Below are 17373 nucleotides of genomic sequence, written 5' to 3'. Positions count from 1 at the left end.
TCAGTTCCGGCGTGCATGTGCGTGCTGGCCAGCTGATTTTCAGGCCTTCTGGGCCCACCAGAAGTAGGGAAACAGGCTGTTTCCTGCCTCCAGAGGGCCTCAGGGGTGGTGGTAGGGAAGGCCTGTTTTTCTCTTTCCCCAGGCTCCAGAGCCTTTCTAGGAGTCTGGGGAGGGCAAAAACAGCCTTCCCCCCTCTGGAGGCCCTCTGGAGGACAGAAACGGCTCGTTTGCCAACTTCCAGTGGGACCGGAAGGCCCATTTTTTGCTCTCCCCAGGCTCCAGAGCCTTTCTAGGAACCTGGGGAGGGTGAAAACGGCCTTTCCTACCCACCCGAGCCCCCTCCGGAGGCCGAAAATGGCCCATTTGCCAACTTCCGGTCCCACCCCTAGAAAGGCTCTGGAGCCTGGGGAGAGAGAAAAACGGGACTACCGGGCCATCACGTGCCAGGAGCGGAGGGAGTGGGGGGGGGGTCGCACATGCCTGCGCGGGAGCGGGGCGCATAGAATTATGGGCGTGGGCATGCACGCAACCGCCCCCACATTCCCCACACTCCTGGCACGCGATGGCAAAATGGTTAGCCATCACTGCCCTAGGCCATTCCAGACAGCTGGCTGTCCAGTCTCTTCTTAAAAAAAGCCTCCAGTGAAAAAACTTCCAGCGGCGACGTCATCGTGTTAGGGACAACGAGAACGGATCTCCGCTCTTGAAGTCCCTAATATCCTCGATTTGGGAGCCGATTTAGGCACTATTGACCGCGGAGAGGTCAATAGATAAAAGGGGAAATTCCGAGGACCTCGGAGAGGACAGCAATCCCTCCGAAGGTTCCAGGTTCAGGTTCTCGGAAGGATGGAAGGCCGAGTCAACCTTGAGCCGGTCAGGATCGAACTGCCGAACTGCTGTGGAATACTGCTATCATGTCCGTCCGTCTGTCCCCACGCCAGTCCTTCTTTTCTCTAGAATTCCTGCTACCGTTCTTCCTCCAGGCCTTTAATCATCTTCGTCGCTCTTCTCTGCATTTTTTTTTGGCCAACTCCATCCTGGGAGGCAACTGCGCTTGACCTACTTCTAAAAAAACAAACGATCAAAAGAGCGTAAGAAGGCACTCGGCCGAAAAGAGCCTTGAAACAGAAGCTTCTGGCTCTGGGCTCCGAGGGCCGGAGTCCACCCCACCCCACCCCAAAACCTTCACAGCTTCGTCGTCCAATCCCTGTTGCGCTTTCTGGAGAAACACCCCCCCGCCACACACACACACACTTTCCCCCCCCACTCCACTCCACTCGATATACGGAATGGCACTTGCCTTCCTCAGCAATGGTGATTTTCACCGCGCACCCAACCACCCGTACAGTTTGTTCTTTTGTGATGCTTGGCACGGCACCCTGGGAGTTGCAATTTTCCCACCGCCAGCCTAAGGCCAAAGCTCTCCAAGATAGCGGAGTCCTTTGACAAAGGGAAGCTCGTTCACGCGGATGAATGAGGAGAGGGATTCAAGGACGATCTCCATTGTATCTTAGCAAATAGGCAGCCTCGGTCTCTCTGTCTCTCTCTGTCTTTGTCTATCTGTCTCTCTCTCTCTGTGTCTGTCTGTCTCTCTCTCTCTCCCCCTCCCCGACCCAGTTCCTTTAATAAGGCTCCTGAAAATTACCCAGGTTTAAGGCTGTGTCTTTCCCCAGTGGTCTTTTGAAAAAAGACTCCCCCACCCCACCCAATTGGAGCCAATTTTCCTCATGTCTTTCTCTCTTTCTTTTCTCTCACTTTCTTTCTGCCTTTTCTCTCTTTTTCTCTCCCTCTGTTTCTCTCTCTCTTCTTTCTTTTCTTTCTTTCTCTGTCTCCCTTTCTTTCTTTTTCTTTCTGTCTCTCTCTTCCTCTTTCTCTCTCTCTCTCTTCTTTTCTTGCTTTCTCTTTTTCTCTATCTCTTCTTTCTTTTTCTTTCTCTGTCTCTTTCTTTCTCCCTCTTCTTTCTTTTTCTTTCTTTCTCTCTCTTTCTCCCTCTTTCTCTTTTTTTCTTTTCTGGCTTTCTCTTTTTCTCTCTCTCCTTTCTTTTTCTTTCTCTGTCTCTCTTTCTTTCTCCCTCTTCTTTCTTTTTCTTTCTTTCTCTCTCTTTCTCCCTCTTTCTCTTTTTTCTTTTCTGGCTTTCTCTTCTTCTCTCTCTCCTTTCTTTTTCTTTCTCTGTCTCTCTTTCTTTCTCCCTCTTCTTTCTTTTTCTTTCTTTCTCTCTTTCTCCCTCTTCTCTTCTTTCTCTTCTTTCATTTTCCTTCTCTGTCTCTCTTTCTTTCTCCCTCTTCTTTCTTTTTCTTTCTTTCTCTTTCTTCCTCTTCTCTTCTTTCTCTTCTTTTGTTTTCCTTCTCTGTCTCTCTCTTGCTCCCTTTTATTTCTCTTTATTTCTGTCTTTCTCCTTTTTTCCTTCCTTCCTTCCTTCCTTCCTTCCTCTCTCTTTCTTTCTTTCCTTCTTTCCTCTGTCTGTCTGTCTATCTGTCTCTCTCTCTCTGTGTGTGTGTATGTGTAAAGCTCAGCACAGAGTTTGACACTCTTTAGGATCAACTGTATATACCTATAAAACAGGAATTAAATGAACAACACCCATTTTCTTTCTTTCTTTCTTTCTCTTTCTTCTTTCTTTCTTTCTTTCTTTCTTTCTTTCTTTCTTTCTTTCTTTCTTCTTCTCTTTCTTTCTTCTTTCTTTCTTTCTTTCTTTCTTTCTTTCATTTTTATTCATTTATTGATTTTTGTTGCGTTTAAAGGAGCGACAGGAAAAGAAAGAGAAAGAAGACATTACTATTTTTTTTTTTAATTATCAGGGCTTTTTATTATTATTATTGTTTGCACCAGGAGAAGCTTTTTTGGGGGAGACAGATTGCTGTGTAGGGGGGAAGGAATGACAGATCCAAGGACGAATGGGGGACTCTTGGCTATCGAAGTAAAATATGAATGACTAAAATTTCTTCTCAGGGTTTTTCAAAGAGAAGTTTCCCCCCTTCCGTTGTTTTCCCTCAGAACTGAGGGCAGAAGCTTCAGGCCCCCAAAGAGAGGATTCCCTTGTACAAACACAGGCAGTCCTCAAGTTACGACCGTAAAGGAACATGCCCATTATGATTGTAAGTCAGGACAGTCATAGATCAGGACACCGGACATATGACTGGCCCAATTGTATGGTCCTTTTTGCGGTGGTCATTAAACAAACACTGTGGTCATTAAGCGAAGCAATCATTGGCTATGGGCCCGTTTTGACAAAAATCGGAAGGAACTGCCAGTTTTCAGCAGAACCAACGTGGTTGCATGACCATGAGATATTACAAACTGCCGTAAATATGGACACCCAAAGTGAGGTCATGTGACTTTGGAGTGGGGATGGCCCTCAGAACTTCGAAACTGGGTCGTAAGTACCCCAGGGGAAGTCCACGGTAACTTCAAATGGTCATTAAGTGACCGGTCATAAGTTGAGGACTACTTGTATTTCCATCCCTCTGGAACCTTTCTGATGGTCCAAGGTGTCTGATCTGAAAAGGTTCCCTAGGAGGAGGAACTTACAAGAGGTTGGATCCAACTGGAACAGGAAGCTCTTGATCTCCTTCCTGTCCAGGAGGAACCAATAGCCAGTCTTAAGGGATGGTCTCCAAAGCCAGAAGAACATGCTGCATGGTCACCACACTGGACAACTGGGCTTCAACCCAACTCCATGAAACATCTTCTGACAGTGACCTAGGGATGGCTCCCTCTTGATTGGTGATCCAATTAAGGTTTTAAGGGAGAAGACCCCAGACCGTCATTCCCACCAGTGTGTTCCTGTGGCACAAACACACACCTTTGTGTAAGAGAGAAGCCAAGGAAGGAAGGAAGGAAGACAGCATGAGGCAACGGCGTTTTAATAAGTGTAGGGTTGACGGTGAGTCTGGAACGAAGCCCGGAAATGGCCACCTTTCTTTTGTGAAGACCACACGGCCATCGCGATGTGGCTTTCTTCTACGTCATCATCCCACGGCTCCTCATCTTTCGAGAGGCCCAGTTGGGCCTTGAGATGCTTTAACTGGGCCAGTGTGATGTTGTTTCCTCCACACACAATCACCACGAGAGACTCCAGCTGGGGAGTCAGCTTGCCTTCTGCCTGGAGATTTTGGACCCTTCCGCTGTACACAATGGCCAAGGCAGCTCCACAAGCGGGCTCCACAAGGATCTTCTCATCATCTGTGAGCGGTGGTGGTGGGGAAAAAAATGGGGATTTTAACCCACCGAATGCCAGTGAGGAGAAGAGGAAATTGATGCCTATGAGTTCAGCATCATTGTAAATCTAGGACCCTTAAACTGGCTGGCCACTAGATGGCCAAAAAGAATTTATTTAGGTACTCTTTGCTGCCATCTAGTGGTCGTCTATATGGTAGCTCAGCTCTAGTACTATAGTCTTATCTAACTAAAAGCTTGCAGAGCAAGTGACAGTAAGATTAAAGCTGAAAGGAGGGTCACCGAGAAATAAGATAATGTATCTATGCTGGAATGGTGTATCCAATAAGCTGGCATTTTGAAGAAAGGTACTATTAGGAGTAACAATAGCACTTAGATTTATGTACCACTTCACAGTGTTTTTACAGCCCTCTCTAAGCGGTTTACAGAGTCAGCTTATTGCCCCCCAACAATCTGGATCCTCATTTTACCAACTTTGGAAGGATGGAAGGCTGAGTCAAACCTTAAGCCGGAACAGGATCGAACTCCTGGCAGTTGGCAGAGTTAGCCTGCAATACTGCATTCTAACCATTGTGCCACCATGGGGCAGAGTGTGATGAGCTTTAGGTATACCCCTTGACTGTTAAAATGGCATTTGGAGAAGTTGCAATGAAGGTGGAGATAGAGATGGAGATGAAGGTGGAGGAAGAAGTAGAGGTAAAGATCGGTGGAGGTGGAAGTGGAGATAGACATGAAGATAATGATAATAAAGGTAAAAATAGGTGGAGGTGAAGGTGAAGGTGGAGGAAGAGGTAGATAGATAGATAGGTGCAGGTGGAAGTGGAGATAGACATGAAGATAATGATAATAAAGATAAAAATAGGAGGTGGAGGTGGAGATGATGGAGATGGAAGAGATGAAAATGGAGGTGGAGATGGAGACGGGCGTAAAGATAAGATAAAGATAGGAAATGGAGATGGATGTGGAGATGAAGGTGAATGAAGAAGTAGAGGTAGATAGATAGGTGGAAGTGGAAGTGGAGATAGACATGAAGATAATGATAATAAAGATAAAAATAGGAGGTGGAGGTGAAGATGATGGAGATGACAATGGAGGTGGAGATGGAGACGGGCGTAAAGATAAGATAAAGATAGGAAGTGGACATGGAGTCGAAGGTGGAGATGAAGATGAAGATAGAAATAAAGAAGATAAAGAGCTGGAGGTGGAAGTAGAAGTAGAGCTTTAAATTAAAGTAGAAATGGAGGTAGAGGTAGAAACAGTGACCGAGATGGAGAGGCAAGACAGGTTGAGTGTGCCAGGACCCATACCACATACCCACAAACTTTTCAATAGCTTCTACTGCCTCTTGATCCGTGACCACTACTGAGAAAGTTGGGTGCTCCTGAGCCAGCTTCAGAGTCTCTGCTGCCACAATGCTCACCCCCAGAGTTGTAGCGACACTGAAAAGAAAAGTGTTGTAGTCACTACACCAAACCATACTTTGGTTAACCAGGTATTATTGAATAAACTCCAATGAGCTCCTATATAGCCCTTTACGACAGAGGCCATATTTATCAGATTCAAAGGGGGTTCACCCTTGATACTTGTTGTGGCCTGTCGGCCGATGGCCCCTCCAGCAGCCGAATCAGAGGAGGAGAAGGCATGGGAATCAGGGCCAGCATCAAGGCAACCTGAGAGCTCTGAGGGGGACGAGGGAATGGAGCTGGCAGAAAGAGGCAGAGCCTGGGCCATCCATCAGCCCTCAGACAAAGAGTCAATAGCTCCCAGGTCTGGAGGTGGCTGATGAGGAAGAGGAGGAACAGCTGGGTCTAGTGCCTGACGCACGGATGCACAGAAGGCAGAGGAGAGGAGAGCAGTGAAAATCTATGGGCCGGTCCTTGGGACAGAAGAGCCACCGCTGCTAGCGAAGCCCACCCTAGTTCTGGGGATAAAAGGCAGGAGGCGGAGATGAATAGATGTGGCAGACAACTATTCATCTTCCAGACTTGTTAGCCAGCATTGAGAAACAGACTTTTTTCCAGGGCTGCTGGCGCTTCTAATAAAGGAATCTTTTGAGTTAACTTCAGAGGGTTTGTCACCCCAACTTGTGGCTGTTCTGATCTAGGCTTCCCCAGCAGCACGAAGCCGAGTCTTCATCCCGATAAACCCCTTTTATTTAATCGACAGTGAATTCCTCTCCAGCAAAGTCTTTCCTCTCTCACGGTCTTTCAAGATGGGTCACAATTACCGACCTTGATCAGGCTTGGAGAGTGGCCAGGCCGATATCTTTCAGACGCTGCAATACTTGACAAGAATGCAGGAATGAACTAATTGTCTCCTGCAAACTCCACTCCCCTTTCGCTCCTCTTTTATTCCCTCTGGGAAGGGCCATTCATCGTCTGCCTGTGGCCTTACTCCCAAGCTGACCCTTGTTCTTTAGCTGTTCTCTTCGTCTGGCAACTCTGCCCATGCGCACACTGGGAACAGGCTCCAGCTGTTCCTCTGCCTCACTGATGTCCGACTCCGAAGGCAGCTGATAACTATCAGATGGCCCTGGCTCCCTCTCTGCCTCTGATGCAGAGCCCTCATCAGAGCCTTCCCCAGATACCAGGGCTGGCCCATGTTCCTCCCCAACCTCCTCACTGTCCGAATCTGCTGGTGGGCCACAACAGTGGCTTCCTGTGGTTTGCACAACGTCCTGTGCAGACCAGAAAACGTCCTGTGCATACCAACCATCATCCAGTTGGTGGTATGAATACAGCCACTGTGAACTAGAGAAGACACTGCCCCATCCAGCTACTAATTCTTCTCAGCATGGGCTGCTCATCCTGGTCAGCAGAGGTCCATCCCAACAAGGCTCACCTGGTAATTTGAGGAAGTGTCACCAGCTTCCCGGCTTCCAAGGCAGCATTCAGGCTGTGAGCTCCTTTGGTTTCCAAGGCAACCACTGGCACATCCTCCCAGCCCACTTCTCGTAGGCCTTGAATCACTCCACATAGCATGCCCCCTCCTCCAACAGAGAGGGCAATGGCTCCAGGCTTGGAGGCCATCTGCTCTTTCATCTCCCTGACCAGAGACATGTGACCTTCCCTGGAAGGGAGAGAAATAGGGGTGAGCCGAACTGCCTTAGCAAAGAATTGAGAAGGCAGGAGAGGAGAAGATAAACTGGGGGAAGAAAACGAGACCGAGGTTGGTGAAGATTTCTGTCCCGACTCTTCTCAGAACCCTGAAGGATGATATCTCCTTGGGTCTTGATGGGACCCAAGGGTCCTAACACATACTGCTTGTCTAACGGAATGTACAGATGATCTTGGGGAACCAGGGGAAGAGGTGTGTGACCTAGGAAGCAGTTAGATAAGACAGGCAGGAGCCCCCAGTGGCTTAACAAAAAAAATGGGCCTACCAGAAGTCCGGAAATAGGCCCATTTCCGGCCTCCAGAGGGCCTCCGGTGCCCAGGGAAGGCTGTTTTCACCCTCCTGGAGGCTCCTGGAGGGCAAAAAATGGGCCTACCGGAAGTCCGGAAATGGCCCGTTTCCGGCCTCCAAAGGGCCTCTGGAGCCCGGGGAGGCCGTTTTCGCCCTCCTGGAGGTTTGAGAAAAGCCACTGGAGCCTCCGGAGGGCGAAAAAACGGGCCTACCGGAAGTACTGGAACTCTGGAAATGCGCCCATTTCTGGCCTCCAAAGGACCTCCAGAGCCCAGGGAGGCTGCTCTTGCCCTCCTGGAGGTTCGAGGAAAGCCTCTGGAGCCTTCAGACAGCGAAAAAACGGGTCTACCGGAAGTACCGGAAGTCTGGAAATGGGCCCATTTCCAGCCTCCAAAGGGCCTCCGGAGCCCGGGGAGGCCGTTTTCACCCTTCTGGAGGCTCGAGGAAAGCTTCCGGAGCCTTGGGAAGATGAAAACACTCCCACACTGTGGTGCAGGAGGCCAAGTAGGCCACGCCCCCATGACTATACCCACCCAGCAACCGGGCAGCGAACCGGTTGTTAAATTTTTCAATCCCACCCTTGTCCTCGCACTTATGGCTGCTGCAGCAGCATTCTCAACAACCCCCTTAACAACTGCAGTGATTTGCAGGTCCCAACTTTCCTTGAAACTCAGCAGCTCAAGCTCAACTAAGTGGTAGAGATGTTCTTGGACATCCTTGACTTTGAAAAGCCCAGAAACCAAAAGTGGAAAGACATTTGATATATGGCAAAAGACCGTAAATTGGTTCTGAGAAATTTGAATCGAATGTCTTCCAAAGATGTCTACAATCACGGTATGGACAGATCTGGGCTTCACACCAAAATTGATAGATGACCCTGATGGCCTCCAAACCTTTTAGTGCCTTGAGGATGTAATTTCCATCTCGGCATAAAAGAAAGTAAGAATGATCCTTGTGTTCCTTTGGGCACTCTTTAGAATAGACCTTAGTTGGACTTTCCATGTGCTACAGGTATGAAAAATATGAAATAAAACTTGTTCTATGTGGTTCCTATTAATTTGACACCGATGCCTGTGGCTTGCAGATCTTTTTCATAGGTTTTCATAAAGGCCATAACCTCTTTTCCCCCACCTTTTGGCTCTAATATAATTAATCCGTTCTTTATGCATTGGGAGGTAAAGGAAGGAAGAAGTCCTGCCCTGAAGCCAAGTGAGATAACTGCAGCATCTGGGTAAGGAATTTCTTCTTGGTCTTGTCAGGTAAGATCAAGTGTAGAGGGGATAAAATTAAGGGACAGAATGCAATCTTGAGTCCTTATAGGAAAGATGGGGCTATAAATTTAATGGAGGAGGAAGGAAGGAGGAAGAGGAGGAAGGAAGGAGGAAGAGGAAGAAGAGGAAAAGGAGGAGGAAGGAGGAAGAATGGAGGAGGTGGTGGAAAAGGAGGAGGAGGAAGGAAGGAGGAAGAGGAAGAAGAAGAAGATGAAGAAGAAGAGGAAGGAGGAGGAGGTGGAAAAGGAGGAGGAGGAAGAAGAGGAGGAGGAGGAGGAAGGGAGGAAAGAAGGAGGAGGAAGAGGAGGAGGAGGAAGGAAGGAGGAAGAGGATGAAGAAAAAGAGGAAGGAGGAAGAGATGGAAAAGGAAGAGGAAGGAGGGAGGAGGAGGAAGAGGTGGAAGGGAGGAGGGAGGAAAGAAGGAGGAAAGAAGGAAGGAGGAGGAGGAGAAGAAAAAGAGGAGGAGGAGGAGGAAGAGGAACAAAGAAGGAGGAAAGAGAAGGAGGATGGAGAAAGCAGGAAGAGGAAGGAAGAAACAGGAGGAGGAGGAAAGAGGAGGAGGAAGATGTGTATTTCTTTAGAGACCTCTTTTAGGAATACTTACCAAATCAAGGGATCATCAAACGGAGGCACATAAACCCACTCAGGATTGTTCTTCACCAACTCTTTAGCTGCTTTTGTGCTGTCTGCTAATATCTGGGGAGGAGAAGTCCCTTTGTTAGATCAAGAAGACGCTAAGAAAACAATACCAAGAAATATCGACCGCTATCTGCAACCTTGAAGAGCGACAATATACTGTAGGCAAGTTGTCCCACTGGTTAATTGTTCTCCTCACTCTTAGGAAATTCCTCCTTAGTTCTAAGTTGCTTCTCTCCTTGATGAGTTTCCACCCATTGCTTCTTGTCCTGCACTTCAGGTGCTTTGGAGAATAGCTTGACTCCCTCTTCTTTGGGGCAGCCCCTGAGATATTGGCAGACTGCTATCATGTCACCCCTGGTCCTTCTTTTCATTAAACTAGACATACCCAGTTCCTGCAACCGTTCTTCATATGTTTTAACCTCCAGTCCCCTAATCCTCTTTGTTGCTCTTCTCTGCACTCTTTCTAGAATCTCCACATCTTATTTTATCGTGGTGAGCAAAACTGAATGCAATATTCCTCAGCCCACTATCTCCAAACCTACCTCTCCTTCAACATACACTGAGCTGCCTTCTTCCTTCAGTCGCTCAATAGTGAAAGCTGGGGTACAGGAGGGGACGTAGATGGTGGCTGGGATCCCCAATTTTCGGGCAGAATAGGCCACCGCAAGGCCAGCATTTCCACCTGAAAAGGAAAGGTGTTTGACATTTAATGTGAACTACAGCGCTGGGTCTCAAACACCGGACTGTCAGCTTTCCAGCTGACAAGCTCAGCATCTTTAACCTCTGACCCTTCGTTCGCATCCTCCCCTTAGCAGGTAGTAACCTAAATAACCCATTTCATGTGTTAGAAGAGCCATGGTGGCACAGTGGTTAGAGGGCAGTACCCACAGGCTACTTCTGCTGACTGCCGGCTGCCTGCTTTTCTGAGATCTTTTCTTACTTTCGTGGAACTACAATTGATTTGGACATCTTCCTCTTTCTCCCCTTTCCTTCCTTCCTTCCTTCCTTCCTTCCTTCCTTCCTTCCTTCCTTCCTTCCTTCCTTCCTTCCTTCCTTTCTCCCTCCCTCCCTCCTTTCCTTTGTCTCTCCTCCCTTCGTTTCCTTTCCTTCCTTCCTTCCTTCCTACAACTCTCTACCTTCCTTCCCTTCCTCCCTCTCTCCTTCCTTCCTTTCCTTCATTAAAGTTATGGCATGACATTCTTGATTCAATTATCTTTCCATTGATATATAATTTTATGGTACTACTCCCAAAAAAAGGGGGTGTTATTTGCTAGTTTTAGAAAATACACTTTTCCCGAAAGGTTCCCACAATTTTGGCCACTACTGTATTTATTGGAAGGCTGCCACGGGTATCCATTTACCTGAGGAAGTGACCAAATGCTTGCACCCTCGTTCCACCCACTGTGGAAGCAAAAGCAGAAACATGAGAAGTGACATCCTTCACGGCACAAGAGAATTTCAACCGACTGAAGGTATTTCTCACTTGACGTCCCTTAATGTGGTCACAAAAATAGGAAAAGCAGGGATTCCTTCAAATATAGCTGAATAATTGCATCGTGCTAGTTGGGACTAATGGATATTTTTCATTCATCAACATTACATACAGATTAACGGAAGGGACCTTGTAGGTCATCTAGTCCAACCCCCCACCCAAGCAGGAGACCCTACACCATTTCTGACAGATGGCAGCCCAGTCTCTTCTTGAAAGCCTCCAGGGATGAAGCTCCCACAACTTCTGAAGGCAACTTCTGTTCCACTGGTTGATTGTTCTCACTGTCAGAAAATTCCTCCTTATTTCTAGGTTGAATCTCTCCTTGGTCAGTTTCCATCCATTCTTCCTTGTCTGGCCTTCAAAAATAGCTTGACCCCCTTCCTCCTCTCTGGGGCAGCCCCTCAAGTATTGGAAGACTTGCTGTCATGTCTCCCCTGGTCCTTCTCTTCACTAGACTAGCCATGCCCAGTTCCTGCAACCGTTCATCGTATGTTTTAGTCTCCAGTCCCCTAATCATCTCATGACCAAATGTGTGTATATATACATGATGGGAATATACAGGTTGTCCTCAATTTATGACCACAACTGAGCCCAAAATTTCTGTTGCTAAGTGAGACATTTGTCAAGGGAGTTTTGCCCTATATTATGAATTAGAAGGATTTTTTTTCCTTAGGCTTCTAACACCTACAACACTGGTTATTTCGTTCATCATCATCTTCTTTTAACAACCCCATAATCCCTTGCGGGGTGGAGCCTGGGCAACTGAATGGAGCTGAATGTTTTACTGGCCAGATGCCCTTCCTGTCACCAATGCGGAATTTTGTCAGCAGATATATTCTCATTGTGCCCAGAGAGAGAAATATGTGCCTCTACCTAGGATCGAACTCACAGCCTCCTGAATGTGAGGCGAGAATGCCACCTCTAGGCCACCGCACCACAACAGTGGTTATTTCATTACCCCCATACAAACATTTCTTCAAACAAAGGACGAATCATCATCTATTACAGATGTTCTACAGGATCCTGGATTGAGCAGGAATTGGACTAACTGGATGGTCTATATCAGTGATGGCTAACCTTTTTGCCATCGCGTGCCCACATCCATAATTCAATGCCCCCCCATGCCCCCTGCCCCCATGCAGTCATGCACGATCCCCCTGCGCTTCCCCTGCTTTTGGCACGCAATGGCAAAAAGGTTACCGGTGGGCCCAGTAGGCCTGTTTCTCACCCTCCCCAGGCTCCCGAGGCTTTCTTAGAACCTGGGGAGGGAGAAAACAGTCTCCCCACCCTGCCCAGAGGCCCTCCAGAGGCTGGAAACAGCCCATTTCCCGACTTCCAGTGGGCCCGGTAGGCCCCATTTTTTGCCCTCTCTAGGCTCCAGAGGCTCTTGGAGCCTGGGGAGGGTGAACCCCCCCCTGGGAGGCCAGAAACGGCCCATTTCCTGACTTCCGGTGGGCCCGGAAGGCCCGTTTTTCACCCTCCATAGACTCCAGAGGCTTTGTTGGAGCCTGGGGAGGGCAAAAAACGGCCTTCCCCACCCCCCGGAGGTCCTCCAGAGCCCAGAAACGGCCCGTTTCCTGACTTCCGGTGAGCCCGGAAGGCCCAAAAATCAGCTGGCCACATGCCCACAGATATGGCTCCACATGCCACCTGTGGCACGCATGCCATAGATTCGCCATCCCGGGTCTATATTCTACCTTGTGACTCAAGGATTCCATAATTCTCTTTTTTACAAAAAATAAAAATAAAATAAAATGTCAACTAATTGGCCAAACTTGGTTCTTCCTAGGCACAGCCTTTGCTTCCAGCCCTGTCAGATGTGAATTGGACAACTCCCGTCATGTCCCGCTCACAGAACCTCTCTCCAATCCATACCGTTTTGCAGAAATTCCCAATGCCCCGTATCTTAAAAGAAGCTGTGGGTTGGGCGCACTCCAGTTTGAGGTAGACCTTGGTGCCGGCCAACTTAGAAAGAGGGATGCTTTCTCTCAGTGGTGTAGTCACATGGAGGGGATCAGTAGGAGCCATCTAGAAGGCTGAGAAATTAAAGATGATGAGATGCAGCATGATTGAACTCAAAGCGGTACTTCTTTAATCTACATTCATACACACAGACACACACAGAGATTTTGGTTTGCTTCTGCAGACTCATCCAGCTGGTCAACTTTATTGGATCATGAACAGAGGTGGTATTTTGCCGGTTCAGACCGGTTTGCCTGAACTGGTAGCAGAAATCACAAGTGTCCCCGCCCACCCATCCCGGCTCTATATGCCATCCTATTTAGGCAAGTTTTTGAGGCCGGAAGCATGCGCAGAAGGCATGGGTGCTCACATTTGCGAACCGGTAGAGAAAGTAAGCAAATACCATTCCTGATCATGATAGTCTCCAAACTTGGCAACTTTAAGACTTGTGGACTTCAACTCCCAGAGTTCTTCAGCCAGCTCTGGGCAGCCCATAAACTCTTATGCAGCCCATAAACTCTGGGCAGCATTTATATATAGCCATATTAAACTAACGAGGCGTTGGGTTTTTTAATTTATTTTTTTTGTGTGTGTGCCCTTGAGTCAAAAGTGCTTCCTTCCTTCCTAGGACTTGAGAGAGAGTAGAATAGAATTATTATTTTTTTAATTGGCCAAGTGTGATTGGACACACAAGGAATTTATCTTTGGTGCATAGGCTCTCAGTGTACGTAAAAAGACAAGATACATTTGTCAAGAATCATAAGGTACAACACTTAATGGTAGTCATAGGGTACAAATAAGCAATCAGGAAACAATATCAATATAAATCGTAAGGATACCAGCAACAAAGTGACAGTCATAAGTGGAAGGAGATGGGTGGTGGAAACAATGAGAAGATTAATAGTAGTGCAGACTTAGTGAATAGTTTGACAGTGTTGAGGGAATTATTTGTTTAGCAGAGTGATGGGGTTCAGGAAAAAACTGTCCTTGTGTCTAGTTGTTCTGGTGTGCAGTGCTCTATAGCCTTGTTTTGAGGGTAGGAGTTGAAACTTGAGAGAAGGCTTGGCTGAAGTTCGCTCAGCTGGCTTTGTGCCTAAAGTGGGATTCGAACTCACGGTCCCCTGGTTTGTCGCCTGGTACCTTAATCACTACACCATCCTGGCTCTCAATGCCATGAAACTTTCATTCAGTTTCCCGGCATCTCCCCTATGTTAAGTCTACATATCAGAACTGCAAACGTTAGCATGGCCACAAGATGGCAGAAAAGAGCTAGTATTTTCTGGGGAGGTGGGATGGGGTGTTAGATGACTGCCCCCTAGGGGCTACCTGGATCTTTGCAGCCCAGATATCTAAAAGGCCCTCCCTATGTCAAAGCAAATGACCCCTAAGGTCTCCCAGCAAGCAAGAGGAGTGCTTATATACTGTAAATGGATGCTGTCTTCTCCATTTCTGGCTGAAATTCAACCCTTCAGCTGTTCAGGAGCGAGCGAGCAGTGAAGGCCCATTGTTTCTGCCAAGGAGGGAATCAATGGGATTTTCAAAGCTTTTTTTCCTTCAAAAGTTAATCCGTGCAATTTCAGCTGTTCCCTGCGTGTCAGTTTCCCTGCTTCTATTGGGCGATCTTATCAGGAATGGTGCCGTGTCTTCGTCCAACGCTGAAGCTATTTTCTTTCTAACCACTGTAAGAATCCAAAGAATCCATGCGTCTGTCTGTCTGTCTGCCTGCCTCCCTCCCTCTCTCCCCGTCTGTCTGCCTCCCTCCCTCTTCCCATCTGACTGTCTGTCTGTCTATCTGCCTCCCTCCCTCCCTCCCTCCCCCATCTGCCTACCTACCTACCTACCTACGTATCTATCATCTATCTATCACCTATCCCCCTATTTGTCTCTCTCGCTCTCTCCCCATCTCCCCATCTGCCCGTCTATCTGTCTCTGTCTGTCTGTTTCTCTCTCTCTCTCTCTGACTCTGACTCTGACTCTGATTCTGTCTCTCTATCTCTATCATCTTTCTTTCTATCTATCTTATCTATCTTATCTATCTATCTATCTATCTATCTATCTATCTATCTATCTATCTATCTATCATCTCTATCACGTATCCCCCTATCTGTCTCTCTCTCTCCCCATCTGCCCATCTATCCGTCTCTGTCTCTCTGTTTCTCTGTCTCTCTCTGCCTCTCTCTGCCTCTGTCTCTCTATCTCTATCAGCTTTCTTTCTTTCTATCTATCTATCTATCTATCTATCTATCTATCTATCTATCTATCTATCATCTCTATCACCTATCCCCCTATCTGTCTCTCTCTCTCCCCCATCTGCCCATCTATCCATCTCTGTCTCTGTCTCTCTGTTTCTCTGTCTCTCTCTGCCTCTGCCTCTGCCTCTGCCTCTGCCTCTGCCTCTGCCTCTGCCTCTCTATCTCTATCATCTTTCTTTCTTTCTATCTTATCTATCTATCTATTTATCTATCTATCATTTCTATCACCTATCCCCCTATCTGTCTCTCTCTCTCCCCCATCTGCCCATCTATCCATCTCTGTCTCTGTCTCTCTGTTTCTCTGTCTCTCTCTCTATTTCTCTCTATCTCTATTATCTCTCTCTCTCTCTCTATCGCCTATCCCCCTATCTGTCTGTCTCTCTCTCCCCATCTGCCCATCTATCTGTCTCTCTCTCTCTGTCTCTCTCTCTCTGTCTCTCTATCTCTATCATCCATCCATCCATCCATCCATCCATCCATCCATCCATCATCTATCTCCCAACTGCCTGTCTATCTGTCTCTCTCTCTCTGTCTCTCTCTCTCTGTGTGTGTGTCTCTGTCGTCTGTCTATCTATCTATCTATCTATCTATCTATCTATCTATCTATCTATCTATCCTATCATCTCTACCTACCTACCTACCTACCTACCTACCTACCTACCTACCTGTCCATTCCCCTTTTGCCCCTTTAATTGAGGAATCCCATGAAGACAACAGGGAGCGAGAAGAAGGAAAATGCTTTAGGCCCCTTATTTAAAAGTCTTTCCTACTTCCCCTCTGAATCAGGATCTGGCGGCCTCATCTGCTGCCATATATCACTCTGCTGAAACGAAAATCATCCCTCCAAGCCAATTCCCTATCGATAAAACCCGGCCTCTTGTCTGCCGTTTTGATTATCTGACTCCCCCCTGAGCCTTCTCGTCCGCTGCTAATCCAGAGACTGAAAAAAGTGTGGCTCCTTCTGAGTTATTTAAGCGATTGAGAAGGAGCGGCTGAGAAACAAGGATACACTTACCCCAGACAGGCCTAGGAAAAGCTGTGGAAAATGGGTTGCCAAAAGCGAAGGGGGTTTAATGTGTGTGAGATGGTCTCGGTAGTCTTCAAGGGATGGAAGCCAACTTTTCAAGGGTCTTTTCTTCTCTCAGGCAGCTTCGGTCCTGAACTTCAATCTGTGTCTTTGGAGAACATGAATCCGTCTCTCCCAACTTTTATAAGCTGGTGGCCTTGGCTTGGGGGCCAATGAGGGGAGGGAACCAGGCACCCCCCAAGACTACCCCCTTGATCTCCGATGACATCCCTCCTTTCTCTGGTCCAACCCCGAAATTCCAGCTGGAGAGAAAAAAAAGAGCAGAGAGGATGAGGGTCAGAGGGGGTTTAAGGCAGGGCTTACAGCTCACTTCTATCATTTCAATTCCAAAAGGGGAGATAGCCTCATTGGTTGGTTGGTGGAAGGAGAGAGGGAGGGAAGCAGGGGGGGCCTGGAAAGCAGGGCAAGCAGGCTAAAATGACAAAGGGACCCTTCATGCTGACCAAAACCGGCTGAAACCAGGACGGGTGGCTCGATCCGGAATGGAGAGCCAGCTCGAAAACCTCCCATCCAATCCAGCACATTGACAGGCAAAACAAACAATTCAGATTTCCCCTGCCGTGCCCACCCACCCTTTTCCAGGTCTGCCTGGTTCGTTTTATTTTAAAAGTTCCTCCGCCATCGACTTTTGGGTTGGAAAAAAAGAACGACTCCTTGCGGGGGCGGGGAAAAGAAAGTTGTACCAAAGAATCTCAACACCGCTGTGGTTGAGATGTAACAGTAACAGAATTTGGAAGGGACTTTGGAGGTCATCTAGTCCAACCCCCTGCTCACGCAGGATACCTGTGCTAGGGATGAACCTTTTCGATCGACAAGCTCAGTGTCTTGGCCACTGAGCATGCTGAATCTGTGGTCCTTCTTCAATTTATTGAAGGGTTCTGTAGGAAACGCAAGATTGTGGAGGTGGCTGAGAGGACGAGGGCAGATTTTAACAAGGAGGAATGGCCAGCAAGGCTTAGCCAAACTGGGCATCCATCACGGGCTGCAAAAGAGCACAGATCTGAGCTTGGAGAAGGTACAGTATGTAGAGACCATTAGCAAAAACGTAAATTCGGTCCAGGAAAACAGGAAAGCGTAAGAAAGAGACTC

General features: G+C 47.7%; 1 protein-coding gene across 1 annotated transcript; it reads right to left on the bottom strand.

The window, feature by feature from the left end:
- Window positions 1-3785: 3785 nt before the first annotated feature.
- Window positions 3786-16358, bottom strand: SDS (serine dehydratase). Its single transcript, XM_070956500.1, has 8 exons — window positions 16213-16358; window positions 12859-13019; window positions 10853-10892; window positions 10034-10173; window positions 9457-9548; window positions 7018-7245; window positions 5491-5615; window positions 3786-4182 (listed from the first exon to the last, which is right to left on the bottom strand). The coding sequence occupies exons 2-8, from the start codon at window positions 13009-13011 to the stop codon at window positions 3863-3865; spliced, it is 1098 nt and encodes a 365-aa protein (XP_070812601.1). The 5' UTR covers window positions 13012-13019; window positions 16213-16358; the 3' UTR covers window positions 3786-3862.
- Between the last annotated feature and the right edge of the window lie 1015 nt (window positions 16359-17373).

This window comes from Pituophis catenifer, unplaced genomic scaffold (genome assembly GCF_029215685.1).
Source record: "Pituophis catenifer annectens isolate HBS135680 unplaced genomic scaffold, rPitCat1.0.hap2 SCAF_43, whole genome shotgun sequence".
Taxonomy (NCBI): Eukaryota; Metazoa; Chordata; class Lepidosauria; order Squamata; family Colubridae; genus Pituophis; species Pituophis catenifer.
The sequence above is the reverse complement of the archived record's forward strand: the minus strand, read 5'-3'. Positions and strand labels throughout refer to the sequence as shown.